The 21,441-nt window shown below is 41.4% G+C and overlaps 1 protein-coding gene across 6 annotated transcripts in view; it reads right to left on the reverse strand.

Moving 5' to 3' along the window:
- si:ch73-103b11.2 (protein outspread) overlaps positions 1-21,441 on the reverse strand; it is a 51,874-nt gene that overhangs the window by 5,843 nt on the left and 24,590 nt on the right. For 4 of the 6 annotated variants that reach the window (XM_046068238.1, XM_046068234.1, XM_046068236.1 and 1 more), the window contains 13 exons: positions 19,614-19,698; positions 17,085-17,138; positions 16,085-16,313; positions 13,558-14,113; positions 12,101-12,242; positions 11,881-11,997; positions 10,358-10,414; positions 10,168-10,236; positions 9,953-10,042; positions 7,693-7,802; positions 5,656-6,430; positions 5,444-5,560; positions 757-4,503 (listed from right to left, as the gene is read on the reverse strand). In XM_046068238.1, coding sequence (XP_045924194.1) covers positions 757-4,503; positions 5,444-5,560; positions 5,656-6,430; positions 7,693-7,802; positions 9,953-10,042; positions 10,168-10,236; positions 10,358-10,414; positions 11,881-11,997; positions 12,101-12,242; positions 13,558-14,113; positions 16,085-16,313; positions 17,085-17,138; positions 19,614-19,698 — 6,148 coding nt within the window. The remainder of the gene's footprint in view (positions 1-756; positions 4,504-5,443; positions 5,561-5,655; positions 6,431-7,692; positions 7,803-9,952; positions 10,043-10,167; positions 10,237-10,357; positions 10,415-11,880; positions 11,998-12,100; positions 12,243-13,557; positions 14,114-16,084; positions 16,314-17,084; positions 17,139-19,613; positions 19,699-21,441) is intronic. The other 2 variants (XM_046068239.1, XM_046068237.1) reach the window with 2 other exon arrangements.

Genomic DNA, 21,441 nt, shown 5'->3' on the forward strand with positions numbered 1-21,441 from the left:
AGGCAACCTGCCATTGATTACTTTGCTTCAATATGTACAACTAGGGATGTCCCAACCTGATCAGCAATTTTTTTTGTGCATCGGTATTTCCTGCGTTTATCATTTGAGTCATTTTGGATCTTGTGTTTTGCTCAAAGTGCCCAAAGTCATGAACCACAGAGTGCAAAGCAGCCTGCAGTTTCAACTAATGATATGTCAATAGTTATCACCAAGTGATGCTAAAAACATTGGTTTGTCTGTATTTTAGCAACATTTCTCAAGTTCGGCTGTCAATTAGAACTTTTTCATCATACTCGAATAGATGTGAGAGTCTAAATCTTGTCCACAACAGAGCCACACTGACACTAATTTCTCCATTGCTTTGGATTAAACGTGGTGAGCTAATCAACCAACCTTGTAATCCCTAGAGCCATGCTGCTGGCATTGCTAAAAATACATTCAGAATTTTTATGAGCCGTTAGTACATATGGCTTATAGGAGAAGAAAAAAAAAAAAAAAAATATATATATATATATATATGAATGATTGGGACATCCCTCAAAGCTACAATTTAAATTTTCAAGAAAACGGATGTTATCTAGATTACAGGTCTCACAAATCTGCAAATGAAATTCTCAAATCACACCATTTCCCAACTCCAAATCCTTTGTGCATATAAGCAGACCACTGAACAAAAGTAGCAGGTTATTTTTACGCTATTTCTATTACTCTCAGTAAAAAAAAGAATTCACTAAGATAAAATGGAAGAGCAAAAACCTTAAGACTTTCAAAGTCTCTCTGGTATTTCTCTCTCAGGCTGGCCACATCTCCTTCTAGGTGCTTGTTCTCCAGTTCGTCCCTCATGGTGTTCATCTGTGTCTCCAGCTCCTGGATCCGATCTTTCAGAACCACCATGGAGTCCACCTCCGACATGTTCGGTACATCCTCCCCTTTCCCCTGCTCCTCCTCCTCCATTGGTGTAGTGGCCTCGATACAGGGAGGTGAATTTGAAACCTCATAACCTGTTTTGTCCTGCTGGTACTCTTTGACACGGTGAATGTTTTCCATATACTGGAAATGTAACTTTTCAATCTCCTCTTTGTGGATATGCTGGAGCTCACATATCTTCTGTTCAAACTGATCCTCTAGTTTTCTCACATGACTCTCATGCCGCTCCTCCATGGTGTCCATGTCCACCAGCAGAACCTCTACCTTTCGTTGACTGTCAGCGGTTGTTTCCATGAATGCCAGTTCTGTTGAGGCGCGGCCTTTCTCGGCTTGGCTTAGCTCTTGCTTGTGCCTCTGCTTCAGCTCTTCAGTTTCCTTCTGGAAACGCACTTCCAGGAGAGCCAGCTGCTCCTGCTGCTGGGAGAGCTGTTTCACACGTTTGCTGATCTCACTATTTAGTGTTTGGTTCTCCTTCCGGAGAGTGGACACCGTTTGTGTGAAGTTCAGGCGCTCCTCCTGTAAGGATGCTTCATATTTCTCTTGGATTGCACTGACATTGCGGGCATGCTGCTGGACAAGAGCATCCATGGACTGACCTGTCTGCTTACACCAGCCCAAGTCTTGTTCGTGCATGGCCCGTAACCTGCATGCCACATAAGCCACTTGAGCCTGAGTTAGGGCTTCACGCATACAAAGAGAAGTACTTGTGAAACTATGTGAAGTTTGGTGTCCTAGAAGAGTGTGGATCATTTTAGCCAGACCAGGATGGTTTCCACCACTTTCTATCTCTTGAGCATACTTATGGAGGATTGTTGCTTGTCTTTGAAGCTCATTAGCCAGGATGTCATGTGCATTTTGCAGTGATTCAGGGTCAACACCACAGGAAGGCATTTCTCCTGCCAAGTGTCTGTCTACAATTTCCTCAGCCAAATCTCTAGCCTCTTCCATTTCAATCTGCTCCATGTAAGGCGCAAGTTCAGGGGGGCGAATGTCAGCTAACCTTTGTTTATTAAACCCAAAGTTATTTTTTACTTCTTTTATTACATTTTTCAAATCAGGCCTTTTGGAAGCATCAATAATTGCTTTCAAAGCAATCTCCCTTTGATTTAGGTTACTACGGGCTTCAGTCAACTCCCTTTTCAGTATTTTGAATTTCTCTTCATAGCATTGTTTAAGGTTTTGAATCGAGTAGGCTAGTTCTGCTTTAATGGAGGTGTTAAAGATAACAGTGGCATCAACATCTGCATCAGCTGAAACACTGCTCTCTTTGGATTTAGCAACATCGGTCTCAGCTTTCTCCAATTCTTTCCAGAATGCACTCTCCAACATCAACTTCCTGGTCAAGACATCAGCATAAACTACAGCCAAGGAATCTTTGTCACTCCTTTTAATGTTCTCTATGTCTTCCCATATCTCTGCAAGAGCTTGAAGAAGGTCAGATTTTGAAGTCTGTATTAACAAAGCCATCTTGTTCAAAACTACTGCCTCAAAAGACAGAGTTTTGGCAAAGAGGTGCAGAGCTTCTTTATCTAGAGACTCTTGGGTTTGATTTTGATGGACAACTGGTGATTGCTCTTCCAATGTCTTTTGTCCTTGTTGAATGTACAGTGATGCGTTGAACAAATCATTCTCTATCTCTGACAATGAGTGCAGCTGTGAATCAGCGGTATCATGAGAGCCACTGAGAATAGCCCTGACTTTCTCTCGACTATTTTCAACACACACCAGGGCCTTGGCATAATGCTTATTGGCAGCATTACTCTGTATCCCACTTCCACAACTAAACTCTTTATCAGGGTTAGACTTTGCTTTTTTCAACTTTAGATCAATCTTGGACATGTCTTCTGCATGGATAGATCGTTGATCTTCTAGATTCTGTGTCAGGTTTCTTAGTTTATCCTCTGTGGCCAGCAGTTTAGTCTCTAGGGCATGTATGATAGAGATGAACTTCTCTGGGTCACTACTGTGAGGAAATGTGATATCAGGGGAGATATTTCCTTCACTTAGATGGATGTCTTCATTTACATCCTGGTTAAGGTTTTGTCTTGTGTCTGCAAAGATACTGCTCACAGGGCTAGTATCCAGGCCCTCTAGATTCATGTATTTTTGGCACTGAATACTAGAAAAACGTATCCTTGGTCTCTTAGCTTGAGACTCCTTATCATACGGGGAGTTCTCTGTCTTTGATGTACTTGCAAAGGAAAGTGGGAGCTCTGGGTTTGGGGAGGAGGCTGATGTTTTAAGCCTGCCCTTCTTGCTCTGTTGTGGAATTTGATGCCTTTCCATGCGTAGGTCAGCATAGCCCAGCTGTAGGGCATTGAGATGCTGCTCTAGCTCTGCTATGCGGTCCTCTGCAACCACAAGCTTGGCTTGCAGATCCTTTTCAGCACTACAGGGCTCAACCTTATCTAAGAGACTTTGACTCATTTGACAAAGAAGCTCTTCCTTAGCTTGCAACTTCTGTTCTGTTTCCTCCAAGCTGTTGCCAAGTGCAGTCATTTTAACAAGGGCCTCTTTCAAGTCCTCTTCCTTGCGTTCCACCAGCCTTTCATACATTTCCTTAGTCTGCCGGATCTCTTCCTCTTTTTCTCTAAGGAACTGGCTCATTTTCTGAAATTCTTGGGTAGCCCTCTCATATGAGTGCTCCAGTGTATAGTAATCAGCCTCTTCCGTTTCGAGACGATTGCGAAGCTTATTCACCTCACGGTCTGCTTCTGCAATCTGGTTAAGAAGCTCCTGACAGCGGCAAGTGAGATGGCTTTTCTCTTCTTCTAGCCTACGCACACTCTCCCTCAGTGACTCAACCGTGTCAATCTTCTGAGCCAGCTCCTCTTGCAACTTCAGCACTTCCTCCCTGCATTCTTTTCCTCCTGAGGCCCGCCTACCTCTTAACAGGGCTTCTACTTGCTGCTCAGCCTCCATCAGTCTGTCCTCCATCTCCTTCTGTGCAGTTTCAGCCTCAGCTAATCTTCTACACAGATTCTGTCTTTCCCTCTCATGACTCTCTTGCAGGCTATGCTGCTCCTTCCTCAGGCGCTCCTCCTTCAGTGCCTGACCCTCTTCAGTAGCACTTAGCCGAGCAGTCACTTCTTGGAGCCTCTCCTGCAGCCTCTGTATCTCTCTCACGTGATCTCGTTGCAGGGCCTGTTGGCGCTCCAGGTGCCTAAGGGCCTGGTTTCTCTCTAAGAGGCTGGCCTCTACTTCCCGGAGTCTATCTTCACTGTCCTTTAGCTGGGCACGTAGGGTGGTCTCATTACGGCCATATTCCAGGTCTTGTTCCTTTGAACGCTCCTGTTCTAGCTTGAGCTCATTTCGCATTCTTGCCACTGCCTGTTCACTAGCCAAGATTTCAGCCATTGCAGACGCTAGTTTGGCCTGCAGAGCCTGAATATCAGCCTCATGGCGGTCTACAGCATCCTGGGCTTCTGTGTAGCTTCTCTTTAGTGTCCGAATTTGCTGCTGAGCAAGGTCCTGCTTGCGCTTTTGGGCTTCCAACTCACCCTGCAAATCTTGATTAAGCGTGTGCAAGTGTTGCCATGGCACTCTGCGCGGTGATGAGGAAGAGGGTGTTGCACTCTTGAAAAAAATTGACGAGACAGTTTCATTAATGACATCAGCCTACTTCCCCTACCATACATTCGGAGAACCACATCTCGGGGTTACCAGGAAAATACGTTTTCTCCTTTCTTGATATCAACTTTCTTTTGACAAGTGTTTTTCCCCCCAAGCTTCCACTGTGCTTTTTCAGATGTGACTTGGAAATTTAAAGGTTTAAATTATTACCCCGCCCCTTCCTCAAACAAAAAAACCCCCACAAACAATACAGTAAAGATGATTTTAAATAAATAAAAAAAACAGACCAACTAATGAATTTTGCAAAGTAAATGTGATGTGATACAACACCATGATGTTCTGGATCTGTGATAAGTTAACTATTTAACTTTAAACTGCACAATGTAAGAAAGCCATTTGTTAAAGTATGCAATACTGAAACACCACAAAGCATGCCGAAATCAAGCTTGGAAAGGACACACAGACAAAGCACAAATGAACAGAGAGAAAAAGCACAGCGTAAGGCTTCTGGATCAAGTTTCTTACCTTTAGCATATCAGATCAAATCAATTATTTTCCCAGGAGATGTGAAACTCCATAAACAGTTAGTGAAAACTCATGCTAAGACCACCACAACCATGCGTATCAGTTTCAGAGAAAAAGCACCCACACCTGTTAGTACAATTTTATACAAGTTACAGTAGGCACACATAAATCTGCTCCATCATGAGCCAGTAGACTGTATTTCAAAAATACAATCTACATAGTAATTTGGTACAGTAAACAATTAGTGCACCACATGTTTGACCAGAACATGTATACTATCTTGCAAACCTTACCATTCTAAACATTTTAATACTCAAAATAGTTTGTCAAAATTCATGTTGCAATGCTATTTGTACATGGTGTCAAATTTAGAACATTATTTCTACTAATCCTGCATTATGGATGGTGAGTGTAGTACCTGCAGTACATAGCCCTCTCTGGCACTTTGTTCTCTCCCTAGCGCATCCTCCAACTGCTCTTTTAAAACACTGTTTTGCTTCTGTAGTTGGTCCAGCTCTTTCTGCTTCTGTCCCAACTGAACAAAGAAAGAAATGGAAGAAAATATGAATGAATCGTACCGGATGCTCTGATCCCATAAATATGTATATGACCACATTAAAAGAAACACACCTCTTTGTCTAGCAGTGCAGCAAGCTCATTTGCAGGCAATCTGTCACCAGAGTTCCCTAAAGCTGTGCTGATGGGAACTTGCTTCTCTTCCCTTAACGGTGTTGTCTCTACCTGATGCCATCGGTGCTCAATCTCTTCATGGACATCTGAGGTTCTGTTGTCCTTTTTATCTACACTTGCAGTATGCATGGCTGTAGGGTGGTCTACTTCCATCTTTCCTTGCTCTTGGCATTCAGGTATCAATGGCTGTACCTGTGGTGCAGTGTTTAGCGTGGAAGTCATAGTAACACTAACAGTATTTGGCATGTGGGTTGCACTGGTTGTGCTATGTGGAGTAATACCCCTCCTTCCATTCTTCTTTTCTGCGTCTTCTGCCATAGAGGGTTGGTGAGCACCCGACACAGAAGAGGTTTGGAGGGAAGAGGTAGAGACAGGAGAGGACGCTAACGAGGAAGTGGAAGAGGAGGGAGAGCAATAAGAGGATGTTGTGGAGAATGATGAGCTGAGGTCGACTGTGTCTGCTCGTTCCTTCACAGGCTTTTCTGTCTGTTCCATTTTGAACTCAGACCAGTCAAAAGTCTTGGAGCGACCCTCTCGTCTGCGCTCACGAACTCTGCTTTTACGAGGCTCAGAGGGAGGGGCAGAGGCATTGTTGCCAGCAGGCTGTCTGTGGACATCAGACTTGGGGGCCTCAGGACTGGGGATTGGCTCAGGTGTGGCCTGTGGAAACGGTTCCAGCATCACTTGGGCTTTTACCTTCTCGTCATGGAGGGATCTGAGAGAACAGAAACACAAAATATAAAAAAAAGATGTATAAGATGGCTTTAATAGAACACAATGATGATTTTTTACATTTACAGCTCATAGCTACATATACAGCTCAAGCTACAATGCTATTACATAAAGCCTTGCAGGACAAACAGCATACATTTCTGGCAAAGCAATATCATTTAATTGTGCATTAAAAGCATCGTAAAACTCAGTGAAATATGTCAAAGACAAAGCATCAACATCAAAATGTTTACATGGCACACAGCATTAGGCTGAAAGCAGCTTTGTTGTTCACAGTCACAATCTGAGGTAAGCCTGATGGCAGATGCCTACCTTTAGCTACTATATTAATGCATCTGTATAGTAGTTTAATGTGAAGAATGTGTTTGCAGTAAACTGCACACTGACTGGCACTTGTAGCGTTAAGGGGCAGAACATCTTTTAAAAAAGCGACCTGACGGAATAATCTATTTTCACCACGTTGTGTGAAGGTGTCAGGAAATTTGAGTAAGGGGAAAATGAGAAGGGACAGAGCTCAAGAATGAGAAAGAGGTGTCTGTGAGGCGTCCATGCAGAAATACCAAAAATATCACACATTCTCCCCTTGGAGAGAGCTGCCTAAGAGACACACAGGCAGAGTAAGGTCTGTGACTCAGTAAATGAGGGTCAGAGCCTGGATACAGTATCACATGTGATGAGCCACCTGAAAGGCAATACTCCGCTTTTAAAAAACACAAAAAATAAATGTTTAGATAGTTAAAAATCCTGAGGTTAAATGTTCCAGAAAAGAATATCCTCTGCTTTGTTGTTGTTCTATTACCATTTCAAAAAGTTACTGAGTGGACAATCACATTACGATGATCATTAAAATCAGTTTGTTGATCAACAGCACGTTATTCTGGTATGGTGATGTGATTGTAGTGTGTGTCTCTACAGTGGCACAACTGAAAGGGAGACATTACTCAACAATCACATGACACAGGGTGGGATGACAAACACGCTGGGGCTGGCATTGCTGAGCAATAACATCACTGTTCGAGGTCGGGGAGATATTCAACACACAAGCACTCCAACCTGGGCTTCAGAACGGATAGTTTCAGAGAGATGTTTTTCCTGGAAGCAGGTTGAAAATACCGGTTGAGGGAGGAAGAGAAAGAAAGGAAAGAGAGGGTGAGGAGGAGAGAGGGATTAAGATGAAAAAAAAAAAGTGAGAAAAGCAGTTGTTATATCTGCCAGTGTGTAAGGTGTTAATCCTCTGTGTATTACCGAGTGACATCGGGGGCAATCGTGGGTCGCACATTCTTCATAATGGCCTGAATCCAGTTGCGGCGGATTCCAGAGGTCATGGCTGACAGGGTGCAAGCTCCCTCTTTACACTGAAAGCAAACAGGTATTTCATTTAAATAACTGACAGGGACGAGACAACATGACGATTAAAATACCTATTTGACACTCACAAAAAAAAAAAATCTACACAAATGTCTTTGTACAAGTCTCAAATAAAAATTGTTGATGGTTGACAGACTAATTTGTTGCTCTTTTACTGAGGTGGTCAGCAAATGTCCATTTACTGCATTATACAGGAGCACATTTTGAGTGAAAGAACCATGTTACAATCTACATTGGCTCTTCATTGTCATGTCACGCAACTCAGACTGGTGTTTTATCAGCAGTAGAACAATAGTGGAAAACAACTGTGAAATGAGGCAACACATCTTTAGCATCTCACCCCCCTTTCACTGCTGTGCTGTTAAACAACATTGAGCTCACGTATTGAAAGCTTGTAAGCACCACACACAAAGCTGAGAAGAAGGATATGTATTTTTAGGCTACTACACCCACAGTGTTAACACCATCTACACTAGTGACACACGCAAAGGAGGAAGTTTCTGTTTAGCATGCAATACATTCAAATTTGCTGTAATCAAATCTACATGGGGCTCTGCTACCTGTGATATGCTAGATTTTCTCCTCTATGATTGCTGCTCCCCCGCCACAAAATAATGTCAAAATGCAGAGTTAAAACCGAGGAAGATCTGATTATAAACCATTTATTTTATGTGGAAAACAATATGTAGCTGCTGTTGTCCTGGACACCCGATGCACTAGCACTGTTGCTTTGTCACAAATTTATTTAGCTTGAGTACAGTACAGAATAGGTGTGAAACTTGTGCTTTTAGGGGTTTACATATAACTAACTGTTCGATGTTCAATGTGTATTGCTACATCAAAAAGTCAATGTTCAGCTGAACTGAAGATAAACTGAATAGACTATGGGTTTACCATAAGCAACATTTGTGTTGTTAATGGACTGCTGTAGTTTAAAAAAAACAATTTTGTTGATGTTTTTACAAATACCATTTAATGTTAATAACCTCGGGCTTTTGAATGCGTTAAAGCACTGTGACATATATAATTACACAATATTACACTTAGTTGACACCTGCCTTCTTAAGACCCTAAGACTGTTCGGTATCCTACATTCAATGGCCTTATAACTCAGCTTTACTGTGCATGCAATCCATTTTACTTATATAGAGTGACATCTAGTGGAAGTTAAGTGATTTCCACAAGAACAAAGTTATTTATCTATGATTCTAAGAATACAGTTATGGGTTTTAAGAAACAAGGTACTGTATTTCAGTCATTTAGTTGCAATGACAGAACAACAGCCCCTTCCAGTCTGACCACGGAGCAGAGAGAGTGGACATAAATACTGGAGTTATTAATTTCTCGACATCAAACCCATGTTGTTCTCAGCCAAAGAGACAACGATCCCCTTGACAACTCTATTTCTGACTTCCTCCAGAAAATAGCGGAGGGAGTGTCTGCAAGCAAAATGTAAACAAAAGAAATGACCTTGTAGCTACCGTTCTCCTCATATAGGATTAGTATGACAAGTTTAAGTCTATATGTAGCAGGAACAAAACCCCACTGACATCCAATGGATAACGAATGCATTGCATTGCAACTATAAGTGTCCAGTAAGTATTTTGCCAGCAACAAGTGCTAAAAATGTTTAATGGTCAAAGGATTAAATGACGAAAGTATTCTGTCATAGGGTTTGCAGCAGGATCCATAGAACTTCACAAGCATTATGCAATTACGGTTCGGTTCAGAGTAAAACTACCGCAAGCATAAATGTTTTTAAAACCTGAGTGTTATTGAGCAAATATGACTCAGGACGGGGCTTTTGAAAGCAAGGTAAACATATTGTGCAGAATGAAGGCTACATGGGTTCAGAGAGACACGCAGGGCTGGCAACGGCTGTAGCAGATTTAGACCACTATGATGTCATCCTCTCACGGAGAGATGACAAGTCAAGTGACATCCATCATGACAGACAAAGACTCATTTCAGAGAGAGAAATGGCAAAACCTGATACCTAAAGTTGCACCACATGGTGTCCTAGGCTGTTTATAGACTGTCAGGAGACAGCAGAGCTTAAGTGTGTAGACAATGAGATTCATCTTCACTGGTGATTAATGACGCAAGACAATTGATGACAAGATAAATAAACACTCACCAGGATTTGGAAACCGTAATTCCTCTGGACTGGGAACTCTTTGACATCATAACATGTAGAAAGATCAATCTCACCATCCAGTTCTGAAGCCTAAGGGTAAAAAGTTAAAAAAAAAAACAAAAAAACACAACAACAAAACAATGTTTGTGAATTACATTATATTCATATAATGGTCAAAAACAGCACAGTCTCTTGAAGACTTTTTGAAGTTTTACCTCCTCGGCTATTGAGTCTTTGTAGTACCTCAAACTCTGATCTGTCAGGACAAACCAGTGTTTCTTCCACTAAGGGGAAAAAAGACAGCATTAAGTGGATTTCACCAGTCCTCTATCAGTATAACATGATCTTATCCAGTAGGGGAGAGAATCAGATGGCCATTTAATCCTACTAATGACAAGAAATTACCATTCCATCTTCGTACAGCTTTGTCATCCATCCTTTTTTGAAGTTCAGCAGATCTGGCTGCAATTAAGACAGATCAGAGTGATGTGATATTATGTGATGCAACAACTTATTAAAACTCAATAACATTCAATTAAACATTAACACAAAAAAGCAAAACCATTGAATCATTTAACTAATTTGTGACTTTATTAGAAGTGATCATTAAGTGAGTGCAATCAGAATATATATTTGACGTTTCCCTAAACACTATTGTATTTATATGCATTTGTTTACATTTATGTTACTACCTCAGCTCAAGAAGTATACGTGCCCATTACGAAGCTCCAGCTAAAGAAACGACTGGCGGGAGCTGGACTTTCCCTGTGAAACACAAACTGCTGCACATTGAAACCAAGCTCAAGTCTGTTTATAGACTTGAAAAGAAATCATTATGTCCAAAACCTGGCTTCTGCTCACTCAACAATACCTTGTTTCTGTTGAGCTTCATCAGGTGTGGTGTCACCGTCTGGCATAGAGTCATTTTGATGGCTAACTGCCTTCACTTCATATGTTGACAATCTGTTTCTTTCCGTCTGTCCCAGGCACATACACAAGACTGCTTCTGTGCTGACTATTTATAATCATCAGTAGCAGTGGCGGCAGTGGTGTGCACATGAATGTGTGTGTGTAATTTTGAGTGGGCGGGGGTTCTGGCAGCTGCAGCTCAGCCAGAGAGATCAACCAGACACTGACCGGATCATCCCTTCAGCACTCTCTCAACAGGCCTCAGATCAGTAGCAACTTGTCAGACCTTAGTAAGATTCCAGCGCAAACTGAAGCAACTTCAGGCCTACTTTAACTTTAAGTCTCAGTGGTGTTTGGGTGCATGTGTAATTGAAGTTAAATTATGAACAGTGATTTTATGGCTGACCAGTACATACATAAATTTTCCTGAGAAGTGCGCATTACAAAAAGATACATGCCATGCAAACATATGGTGCCTGAACAAAAAGTCCAACTGATCTTGCATATCTTTATTTAAATACAATACCTATTCTTTATAATGTGAACATTTGCACATTACTTGGTCAATACACATTCCATCCTCTTCACCTTTAAACACACAACTTACCACTACAACACTAAAATACCAAGGCAAATTCCTTGTGTGTGAAAAGCTATTTGGCAACAAAACTGTTTCTGATTACAGACATTCTTATAGTTGTTGTTTAATTTATTGATTACTTGCTGCCATAAACACATGTTTTTTTGGATAACCCTACCCCTTTGGGCATTTAGGTGGTGCAGAAGGAGAAAAAACAAAAAACAAAAGCACTCTACACCACTGCAGCATTATAGGTTCAATCTCTGCTGCAGTGCTTCTAGATTGGCCTGATGCTTTATTGAACAAATGGCAGTTTAAGGGTGGGAAGGTGGTAAGGGATCAAATCCTTATCTCATTATTGTATCACAAAGCCATTTAATGGGACTGAAATGATTTTGTAGTCCACTGGTTAATACCCCTACACTTTAGAAGTACTCACAGTCATTGAGGACTCCGTGACTCTGCGGTCCAGTGACTTGGCTCTTCTTAAATTAGCAAAAGTGGAGCTGGACACATCAGGGACTGAACGGTCCTTTCCCGCATCCAGTGACATCTCCTTCGAATATAAAATTAGTATTAGAAATAATTCCCTTTCAAAGTATATTATGTCCAACTGTCATTTATTTGTGTTGTTATTAATAACGACGACACTAGCATACATGTTTGTTTGCCAGATAGCGTCTTTCGCTGCGGCCTTGTCTCTGGATTAGCGTGGTGTTAGCAGAGGGCTCATTGGAGCTGCCTGTGTCCATGCGCTCCTCATGCGGACCCTCCTCGAACCGGCCGATGATTTGAGAACGCCTAAGAGACACAAAAAGACCATTCTTTTGACACGTGTCCTCAATACACAGCATATACGCTACTTCACTCACTTGCCTGACAATGAATTAAACATCTTGATAATTTTTTAAAAATTACATTTTGCAGAACACTAAAAAACATTCAAATAAATCTTGAAAAACATAATTATGCACATCATCTTCAAATCGTGGAAGAATCAGCTTAAAAACCAAGACCAAAGCATGATATGAAAGCAAATTTGAACCAAAATCAATTTCTGTAATGGACAAAACTAGTTTCATGTAGGAAGTTTGACTTTGGACATCATTCCAGACTGAAAGTCCCTTTCATAGACAACAATGTGCAACACAAGGCATTTAATATAATATCTCTAAAGAGAACAATCCAGCGAGATATCAAAGAATAAAGGGTAGTGTTATATGATGAAAGATTAAACTTTGGAAGAAAAGGAAAATGACTAGGGTGGTGGATTAAACAAACTGCAGAAGTAGCAGCAATGGCATCACAGTCGGCGTTACCTTAAGGCACTTCACTTGTTAGTGTGTGTGTGTGTGTGTGTGTGTGTGTGTGTGTGTGTGTGTGTGTGTGTGTGTGTGTGTGTGTGTGTGTGTGTGTGTGCATCAGAAAGGAGGAGAGGTTAAACTGCATGTAAACCCACTACCGGTACCAACCATCAGCATGTTTGAGTATGCACAGTACATACAGTAATTCAAGTATATATGAAAGTGTATGTAAATGCTCCCAGGCAGTGCAGAGATGAAATGACAGAAAGCAGGAATCAGCGGTGACCAGGAGGGAACAGCATTGGGACAGGGGTGGAAGGGTTGGTTGCATTAGGTCTGAGAAGCTCTGTTCAGAAGCCCCTGGAAAAGATCGAAACAACAAAACAAACTAGCAAAGTAGCAAGAGCAAAAAGGTAGAGATTATAGAAAAGAAAGTAACACATGCATTCCCCCAAATCATTAATGGCAAACCACTGGTGAGCTCAGATAGTTAGGAGACCCTTGAAGACAGCAGCCACAGGGTGGTGCTGCAAACTAAAATGCTGAATGCTATGCACATAATAGATTACTTGGCATTCCATCAATATGCTTTAAGGCTATGCCAAGGGCTAACAACCAGTGGTGCATTAATGATTATTAATCATGTGGCTGCCATTTTTATCCCAAGTGAATCTGCATGTATGTTTCTGCTATGTGACATGGGTTCAGCAGTTATTCGATTTATCAGAAAGCAGGTGCAAGAAACTTAAAATGTCTCTTAAGAATCTTTTTTTGCAGCGTACTGGTCATGACACTTATCCATAACCCCTTACCTGCGCTCCTCCCCAAACAGCCGAGCCACCTCCTCTCTGCCAGGACTCCGTGTCCGTTCCCTCAGCTCTTGTCGCTTTTTCTCTGAGCGGAAGGCTTCGCGGTAATTCAGTCTGCGAGCACGTGGCACATCAGACAGCGCTGCATACTCCCTGCCAGAACGGCCCACTCTGCCTCCTCCACCACTGACACTACCAGTGCTTCCTCCACCACCGTATCCCTCCCAGGTGAGTGTAGTCCCGCTGGGTTCGGAGTCCAGTGAGCTCTGAGAGGAGCTGATGGTGGAGTAGCTGGGGGAAATAAGTGCACCTGGAGAAGGAAGAGGATCTTGGGACGGTTGATATGGGGAAATCTGGGGTTCTGACTCAGAGCTGTACCTGGGACTGAGAGCTCCTAAAGAGGAGGAGGATGCTGAAGAGGACAGGGGCAGATGCTGCGGTGGCGGAAGTGGCTGAGAATGCGATGCAGACTGTGGAGAAGGCTCTGACTTGGTCTTCTCCAGGGAGAAGTAACCACTCTCCACTCGTACCTTACGTCCAGTGCTCATGGTGCTGCCATCTGAAACAAGGACACAGTGTCACTAATATGAAACACCCCAGTCTGTATATAGTCTAAATATGTGAACATACATTGCATATCTGTTGTATACTAAAAAGAAAAGTGACTTGTCAAAATAGTTACACTCTTCTTCCCCCCAAACAGCTGATGATCAGGCTGACAGAAGAGTAAGTGCCAAAAAAGCTTATGCTTAAGCCCAAGTAAAAGCAGATTACTCATCAGGATGAAAACATTACATGTGACAATGCTTTTCTGTATGTACAGGTGAAACTCGAAAAATTAGCATATCTTGCAAAAGTTCATTTATTTAAGTAATTCAACTTAAAAGGTGAAACTAATATATTATAGACTCACTACATGCAAAGTGAGATATTTCAAGCCTTTATTTGATATAATTTCGATGATTATTGCATACAGCTTATGAAAACCCCAAATTCAAAATCTCAGAAAATTAGAATATTACATGAAATCAATGAAAAAAAAAAAAAAAGGATTTTAAATACAGAAATGTCAGCCCTCTGAAAAGTATAATCATGCATATGTACTCAGTACTTGGTTTGGGCCCCTTTTGCATGAATTACTGCCTCAATGCGGCGTGACATGGATGCTATCAGCCTGTGGCACTGCTGAGGTGTTATGGAAGACCAAGATGCTTCAATAGCGGCCTTCAGATCTTCTGCATTGTTCGGTCTCATGTCTTTCATCTTTCTCTTGGCAATGCCCCATAGATTCTCTACGGGGTTCAGGTCAGGTGAGTTTGCTGGCCAATCAAGCACAGTAATGCCATGGTCATTGAACCAGGTTTTGGTACTTTTGGCAGTGTGGGCAGGTGCCAAGTCCTGCTGGAAAATGAAGTCAGCATCTCCATTAAGCTCGTCTATTGAAGGAAGCATAAAGTGCTCTAAAATGTCCTGGTAGACGGCTGCGCTGACTCTGGACTTAATAAAAGCACAGTGGACCAACACCAGCAGATGACATGGCTCCCCAAACCAACAGACTGTGGAAACGTCACACTGGAGTTCAAGCATCTTGGATTGTGTGCCTCTCCATTCTTCCTCCAGACTCTGGGACCTTGGTTTCCAAATGAGATGCAAAATTTGCTCTCATCAGAAGAGAGGACTTTGGACCACTGAGAAACAGACCAGTTCTTTTTTCTTTAGCCCAGGTAAGACGCTTCTGACGTTGTTTGTTGTTCAGGAGCAGCTTGACAAGAGGAATACGACATTTGAAGCCCATGTCCAGGACCCGTCTGTGTGTCGTGGCTCTTGATGCAGTAACTCCAGCCTCAGTCCACTCCTTGTGAAGCTCCCCCACACATTTGAATGAGCTTTACCTGACAATCCTCTCCAGGCTACGGTTATCCCTGCTGCTTGTGCACCTTTTTCTTCCACACTTTTCCCTTCCACTTAACTTTCCATTAATGTGCCTTGATACAGCACTTTGAGAACAACCAACTTCTTTTGCAATTACCTTTTGAGGCTTTCCCTCCTTGTGGAGGGTGTCAATGATGGTTTTCTGCACAACTGTCAGGTCAGCAGTCTTCCCCATGATTGTGAATTCCACTGAACCAGACTGAGAGACCAATTAAAGGCTCAGGAACCCTTTGCAGGTGTTTTGGATTAATTAGCTGATTAGAGTGTGACACTGTGAGCCTACAATACTGAACCTTTTCACAATATTCTAATTTTCTGAGATTTTGAATTTGGGATTTTCATAAACTGTAAGCCATAATCATCAAAATTATATCAAATAAAGGCTTGAAATATCTCACTTTGCATGTAATGAGTCTATATAATATATTAGTTTCACCTTTTAAGTTGAATTACTGAAATAAATGAACTTTTGCACGATATGCTAATTTTTCGAGTTTCACCTGTATGTTGCTGTGACCTAGCTTTTCTTATCTTACAGTGACAACAGCTGAAGCATTTATACAGGTTTTTGAAGAATGTGCATGCCATCAGTCCTCACCGTCTTGAGTAGTGATACTAGAGTCTAGCTGGCTCTGGCTCAGCTGGCTAATACAGGAGGCACTGCGGCTGCAGGGGATGGTGGCCCTGCTCCAGCGGCTCTCCTCCTGCCACAGAGTGGCGCGGCTCATCGGAACACGCTCAGCGCTGGCAATACTGCTGGGCAGGCAAGGGATGCTTCCCCTGCTGCTGCTGCTGCTGGTCACTGTCACCTTGGCAGGGCCAGGCTCCTGGGTGGGGATTTGGGTTGGAAGGAGTGGATGGGAAGAGGGGGGGACATAATGGGAGGTAAGGTCACAGATAGACTACAAAAAGGAATACGAGAAGGAAAAAGATTAAAGAAGAATTAAATACTGAAAAGTAAATGTGAAGTTGCTTCCTGTCCGTTTGATGTTGGGCGATTCAGTGAAAATAAGCTTCCTGCACAACAGTTATCTCCTATGGCTTTAGTTTGGAGAAGTAATGTTCACAGGCACATGATTTCACATCATTGGTCTGTTTTTGACCCATTATGTGTATGTGTCAGGTAAATCCAGTATCAAAGTGACAAAGCAAAAATTGCTTTCATCATTGGTAAAATTAGTAATTCTAGGAAGAGAGAAGGATGGTGCGTAGAAAGGAGAAAGAGATTGACAGCTTGACAAAGAACAAAGAGTTCATTCACGGCAAGCACACCTGTATTACTGAGGGATACAAAAAACTAAATCTTTGATGTCACCAGTACATACTACAATCAGCAGACTCAAGTTCAAAAGAAGAGAAAGCAAGATTTCCAAAGCAAAAACCTCAAACATCAACTCTTCATCCAGCATACTTTAATCACCAAAAACATGCTGTTCTACTAAGGATCACTCTTAGTATCAGAGAGAAGAAAAATCAAATCCTTTTCATTCACCCTTCCCCTGGATCGATTGGGATTATAATTAATATAATTTATTAGGGCTGGGATTTCAAAGCCAGAGGGTGAAGCAGGATAAAAGGTTTGGCCAAGCTGAACTCACTGGGTGTCCATTCATGTCTTCAGTGGAAAAACACTCGCTTCGAGTTACTCCACCCTGCCAATCAAAAAAAACCTTTGATGTTAATGCTCGCTATATCGTGCTGATTATAATCAATGCAGGTAGAACCAAAAATCTGTCTCAATGATTTCATAGTTTCTGTATTATTTAAACGATGGTGTTCAGTTTTTTCTCTTTTAGGCCAAATTCATGGAAAAGTATGAAAAAGGAGGAGGAGGAGTACCATTACATTACATGTACATTATTATACATTATTAAGTGTTTTGTTGCTTACGAGCCAACACAAGAATCTAAAAGTAAAAACTCCTTTAAGACTCCCTTCAGTTATAATATGAGCCACAAATAAGTTTCCTATCATATTTTCTTTGTACTCACAAGGTGAGGTGCTAGAGGCTGGAGGTGGTAGAGGCACTACCCAGAAGGCAAACATGTTACTGTGCTCAAGTATTTACAACAGTTTGAGAGCATTATGTCTCCAGTAAATTAAATAAAAGTGGAAGGAGAGATTTCAGGTGGAAGTGGAGGTGTAGAAAATCTATCTCACATTTATATCGCAGAATGGCCCAGATACAATGAGAGAAACGGACAAGAGTCATACAGTGAAAACATAACTTCCTTCATCATCAGCCTTAATTATATGGCTTGGCATTGACCACTTGACTGTTATTTCAAGCAGTACTTATTTCACACACATGCAAGAAAAAAGATGAATTACTGTTGTTCCTTGCACCAGTGTTGTTGTTTAAGCAGAAATTAAATACCGATATAAAATACAATCATAGTCTAAAGACATTAGGACCAGTACATGTACAGAGCAGTGGCTGACCTTACCCTATATGCGTCACTATACTGTCTAAGTGTAGTAACTTACCCCTAAATGTCTTTAGTTATGTGCACATTTTGGCAATGATATGGAAAAAAAAGATGAAAATGAAATACAGACAATTCGCTCTCTCAGCAACATAGACAAACGACAGAGGTCACAATAAAGGTCGTGTGTGTTCTCCACTGTTCCTCTGCAAATGAGCCTGTTGGATTAAGCCCAGCAAGGTCACAGCCTGATTCGGAACACAGTCATTAGAGGAACCATGAACTTCAGAGAGAATATTGTGTGCATTCACCACAAATTTGGCCTCACATCAAAAAGGAGGTAGGGAAAGGAAAAACTGTAACCCACAGTGGGTGGTCTATACATCATTATATGATATGCCTATATTTCATCTCGTCATTATAACTATTATTATGGTAATAAAGCTTTACCTTGTCCTGTTCTTTTATTTCTACCTACCAGGGAGACATCTGACTGCACTCCCATGAAAAGTGCACTTTTATTCCCTATGGACACTGGGTTTCTAATGAAGGTCACATGAACGCCGCTGCTCACCTTGCTCTGTTCAACAGAAACGTTTTTTTTGGTTTCTAGATAAACTTTGTGTAGTTATACTTAATGTAAATATAATTTGAGGATTTTACCCACAATTCACAGCATTGTAATTTTACAAACAGGGGTGATTTGAGGTAGTCTGAAATGACGGTATGATGATTTTTCATTTGTTATGATTTTACAACAGAAACACCTCTGCTTCATATAACGTGTGATTTCAAAGAATACTGTCGCATTCCTTATTGAGCATTTTGAGCTGTTGCATACTCCTGCACTCATACACATTTATAAAGGAACATTGGTGATGCCTTTTAAGAGAAAACAAATCTGTTTTGATCAGGCACACAAGGTTAACAACTGAACAGGCAGGACTGGGGGCCAAAGCATTGCAGGTGAAACAGCAGCTGCTCGACATGACAATGAAACAGAGTGCACCAGCAATTTCACAAGAGAGAGGATCATGGTCACCCTGCTGTTACTGTAAGTTACTGCTGAATGTTATAATAGCAGGCAATCTGTCATCACTGCCCTTTATTGTTTGCTTGGGAACATTTTGATAGCTCACTAATGTTTGCTACCTTCTACCCAGGTGATCCTGTATTAATACTGTATTAAAAGTAAATGTTGATTTTGCATCTATAAATCCAGAGCTACATTGCTGGACACATGACTAGGACAACTTGTAATTAACAACACCTATGACACCATCCAATCAAATGTTAACACTGTAATTATTTTGCTACTGTTTACCAATGAACACTGCATGCAGTCTTTTCGTCAATTGAGACTGTAACATCATGTGACTCAAGAATTCAAATATGAATATAGTAAACCGTTGATCATGGTAGAAAAACAATCTTTCTCTCTGTGGGGAAAACAGCTGGTAGTTTGAGTGGAATGAAAAGCTCTCCTTATTCTCTGCTATACATCTGTGCACAGGAGTCCCCTGGTTTATGCAACATTCAAGAGTACATCCAGACACAATACAAAAAAGAAATCGATAAATAAATCGCAAAAATATCACAAAAACATGACCATTGGAATTTGGTTGCTTACTACTCTTAGCCTTGTTCAGTGTGAGAAAGGTAAAAACACTTCACTATAGAGTATGTGAATAGGTGCATTACCTGGTGAGTGGGTGGATCGACCTTGCGTTTTTTCTTCTGGTTCTGCTTGTTGGTCCTGGGGTATACAGTCAGAGCCTCCTGCCACCTACGAATAGTGAAACAGTCAAATGTGTTTATTTGACACTAAACGCAGACTAGACAAACCTAGCACCCATGGCAGATCAATATATGACTGGGATAAAGTTTCGCTACAGTGAAATATAAACCATTATACTTGCCAGGACAAGCATGTTCATAAACAGAAAACACCCTTTACTCTGTAAACAGTGAACTAATGCAGTGAAAGAGAATATTTAGTCACTGTCTAATCCCCTAAGTGGCAACACAAAGCATCTTGAAGCTTGGTACAGAATGGTTCTATTTGATTTTCATTGATAATTTATGTTTGATTTTTGCTCTTTGTGATGATTAACAATATTATGTTTTACTAAAAAGGCAATTTATGAGGAAACCATTATCTAAATAGCGGGAGTGGATAATGTTAATCATTGTGCATGAAAAGCAAAAATACATTAATAACTACACAGCACAAATAATACTCTCACACTTCTTAAAAAAAACAAAACGATGCCGCTGTGCCATTATACTCCTCTGAAGCACCATCATTCTACTTCCACACAAAGAAATATACTGTATGTACAGTATATCCTCTATCAAAGTCATAAACAAGGTTTTGCAATGTATCTATTGATGACTAAAATAATAATAAAATGTTTTTTTATTGACTAAAACTAGTCTCCAGAGTTTTATGGTGCTTTCAGACCAAAAGCGAAGCGAGCGTTTGGGGCAGTGAGTTGACACGCAAAATCAATACAAAGACGCGTAGAGACGCGATTTCCTGCCAGGTGGTGCGAAGCGACACGAATGGGGCAGGGCCAGCGACGCGAGGGCAACACGAAAGAATGAAGAAAGTCGCATGACGCTGAGTCGCAATAGCCTATCAGTGTTGAGATTGTCTGTACGTCACCGACGGCTTCAGAGCGATATGTGGAGAGGGCCGGGCAGAGCGGGCGATTGAAAGTCTGCTGGCCGGCTGAGAGCTGCTAAACTTGGGGGAGAGGAGCAGGGAGCAGCGCTGCAACCTTTCGACAAATAAACACCCGTAGTCGGTCGGATTCTGCTCTGACAACTACACCATTTACTCGCGGGAGGAGCTCGGAGTTAACTGCTTTTATTAAATTAGCTTTTTACTTTAGTTTTTGGAATTACAATGTTGATTTAACTTCTCAGCAGCTAGGTTCCATGCACATCCATCAGTTCCAGTTTTGTTGTTAGCATCATTAGCTCTGTCGGACTACGACTTCATATTTATATAAAAACCGGACAAAACTGGACATTACTTGGAGAAAAGAAAGTGAGGAGGTTGAACTACCTGGTGAGTTCAGAAAACATGTGTCTGTAACTTTATTCCAGCTATCATTGTACTTTATTGTGACCAAGTTAGCATAGCATAGCCCTGATCGATACAAACTCCATTCAGAAAACATTTTAGAAGTTGTTGTCCTGCTGTCCTGCTGACAAACCTAACAAAGCATGAATTCATATGTTGCATCATGTAGTTATTTCAGCATCAGTTTAATCTGTTTACTGCTATTTAATCACAGCAAAATGTTTACTTTGGGTTCATACAGTTGTAGTAATGGCGAGTTGTGTTTATTCACGCTATCGTGTTAAAATTGCCTCGCGTTGTGTGTAAACACTTGCAGCGAATGTACTCACACGTGGAAAGTGTCACAAGGACAAAATTCGCAGTTGGTCTGAATGCCGCATTAGTCTACTAAAAATGTAGCTAAAAATTAGAATGACATTGACAAAATATAACTAAAAC

Source organism: Micropterus dolomieu, linkage group LG14 (genome assembly GCF_021292245.1).
Source record: "Micropterus dolomieu isolate WLL.071019.BEF.003 ecotype Adirondacks linkage group LG14, ASM2129224v1, whole genome shotgun sequence".
Taxonomy (NCBI): domain Eukaryota; kingdom Metazoa; phylum Chordata; class Actinopteri; order Centrarchiformes; family Centrarchidae; genus Micropterus; species Micropterus dolomieu.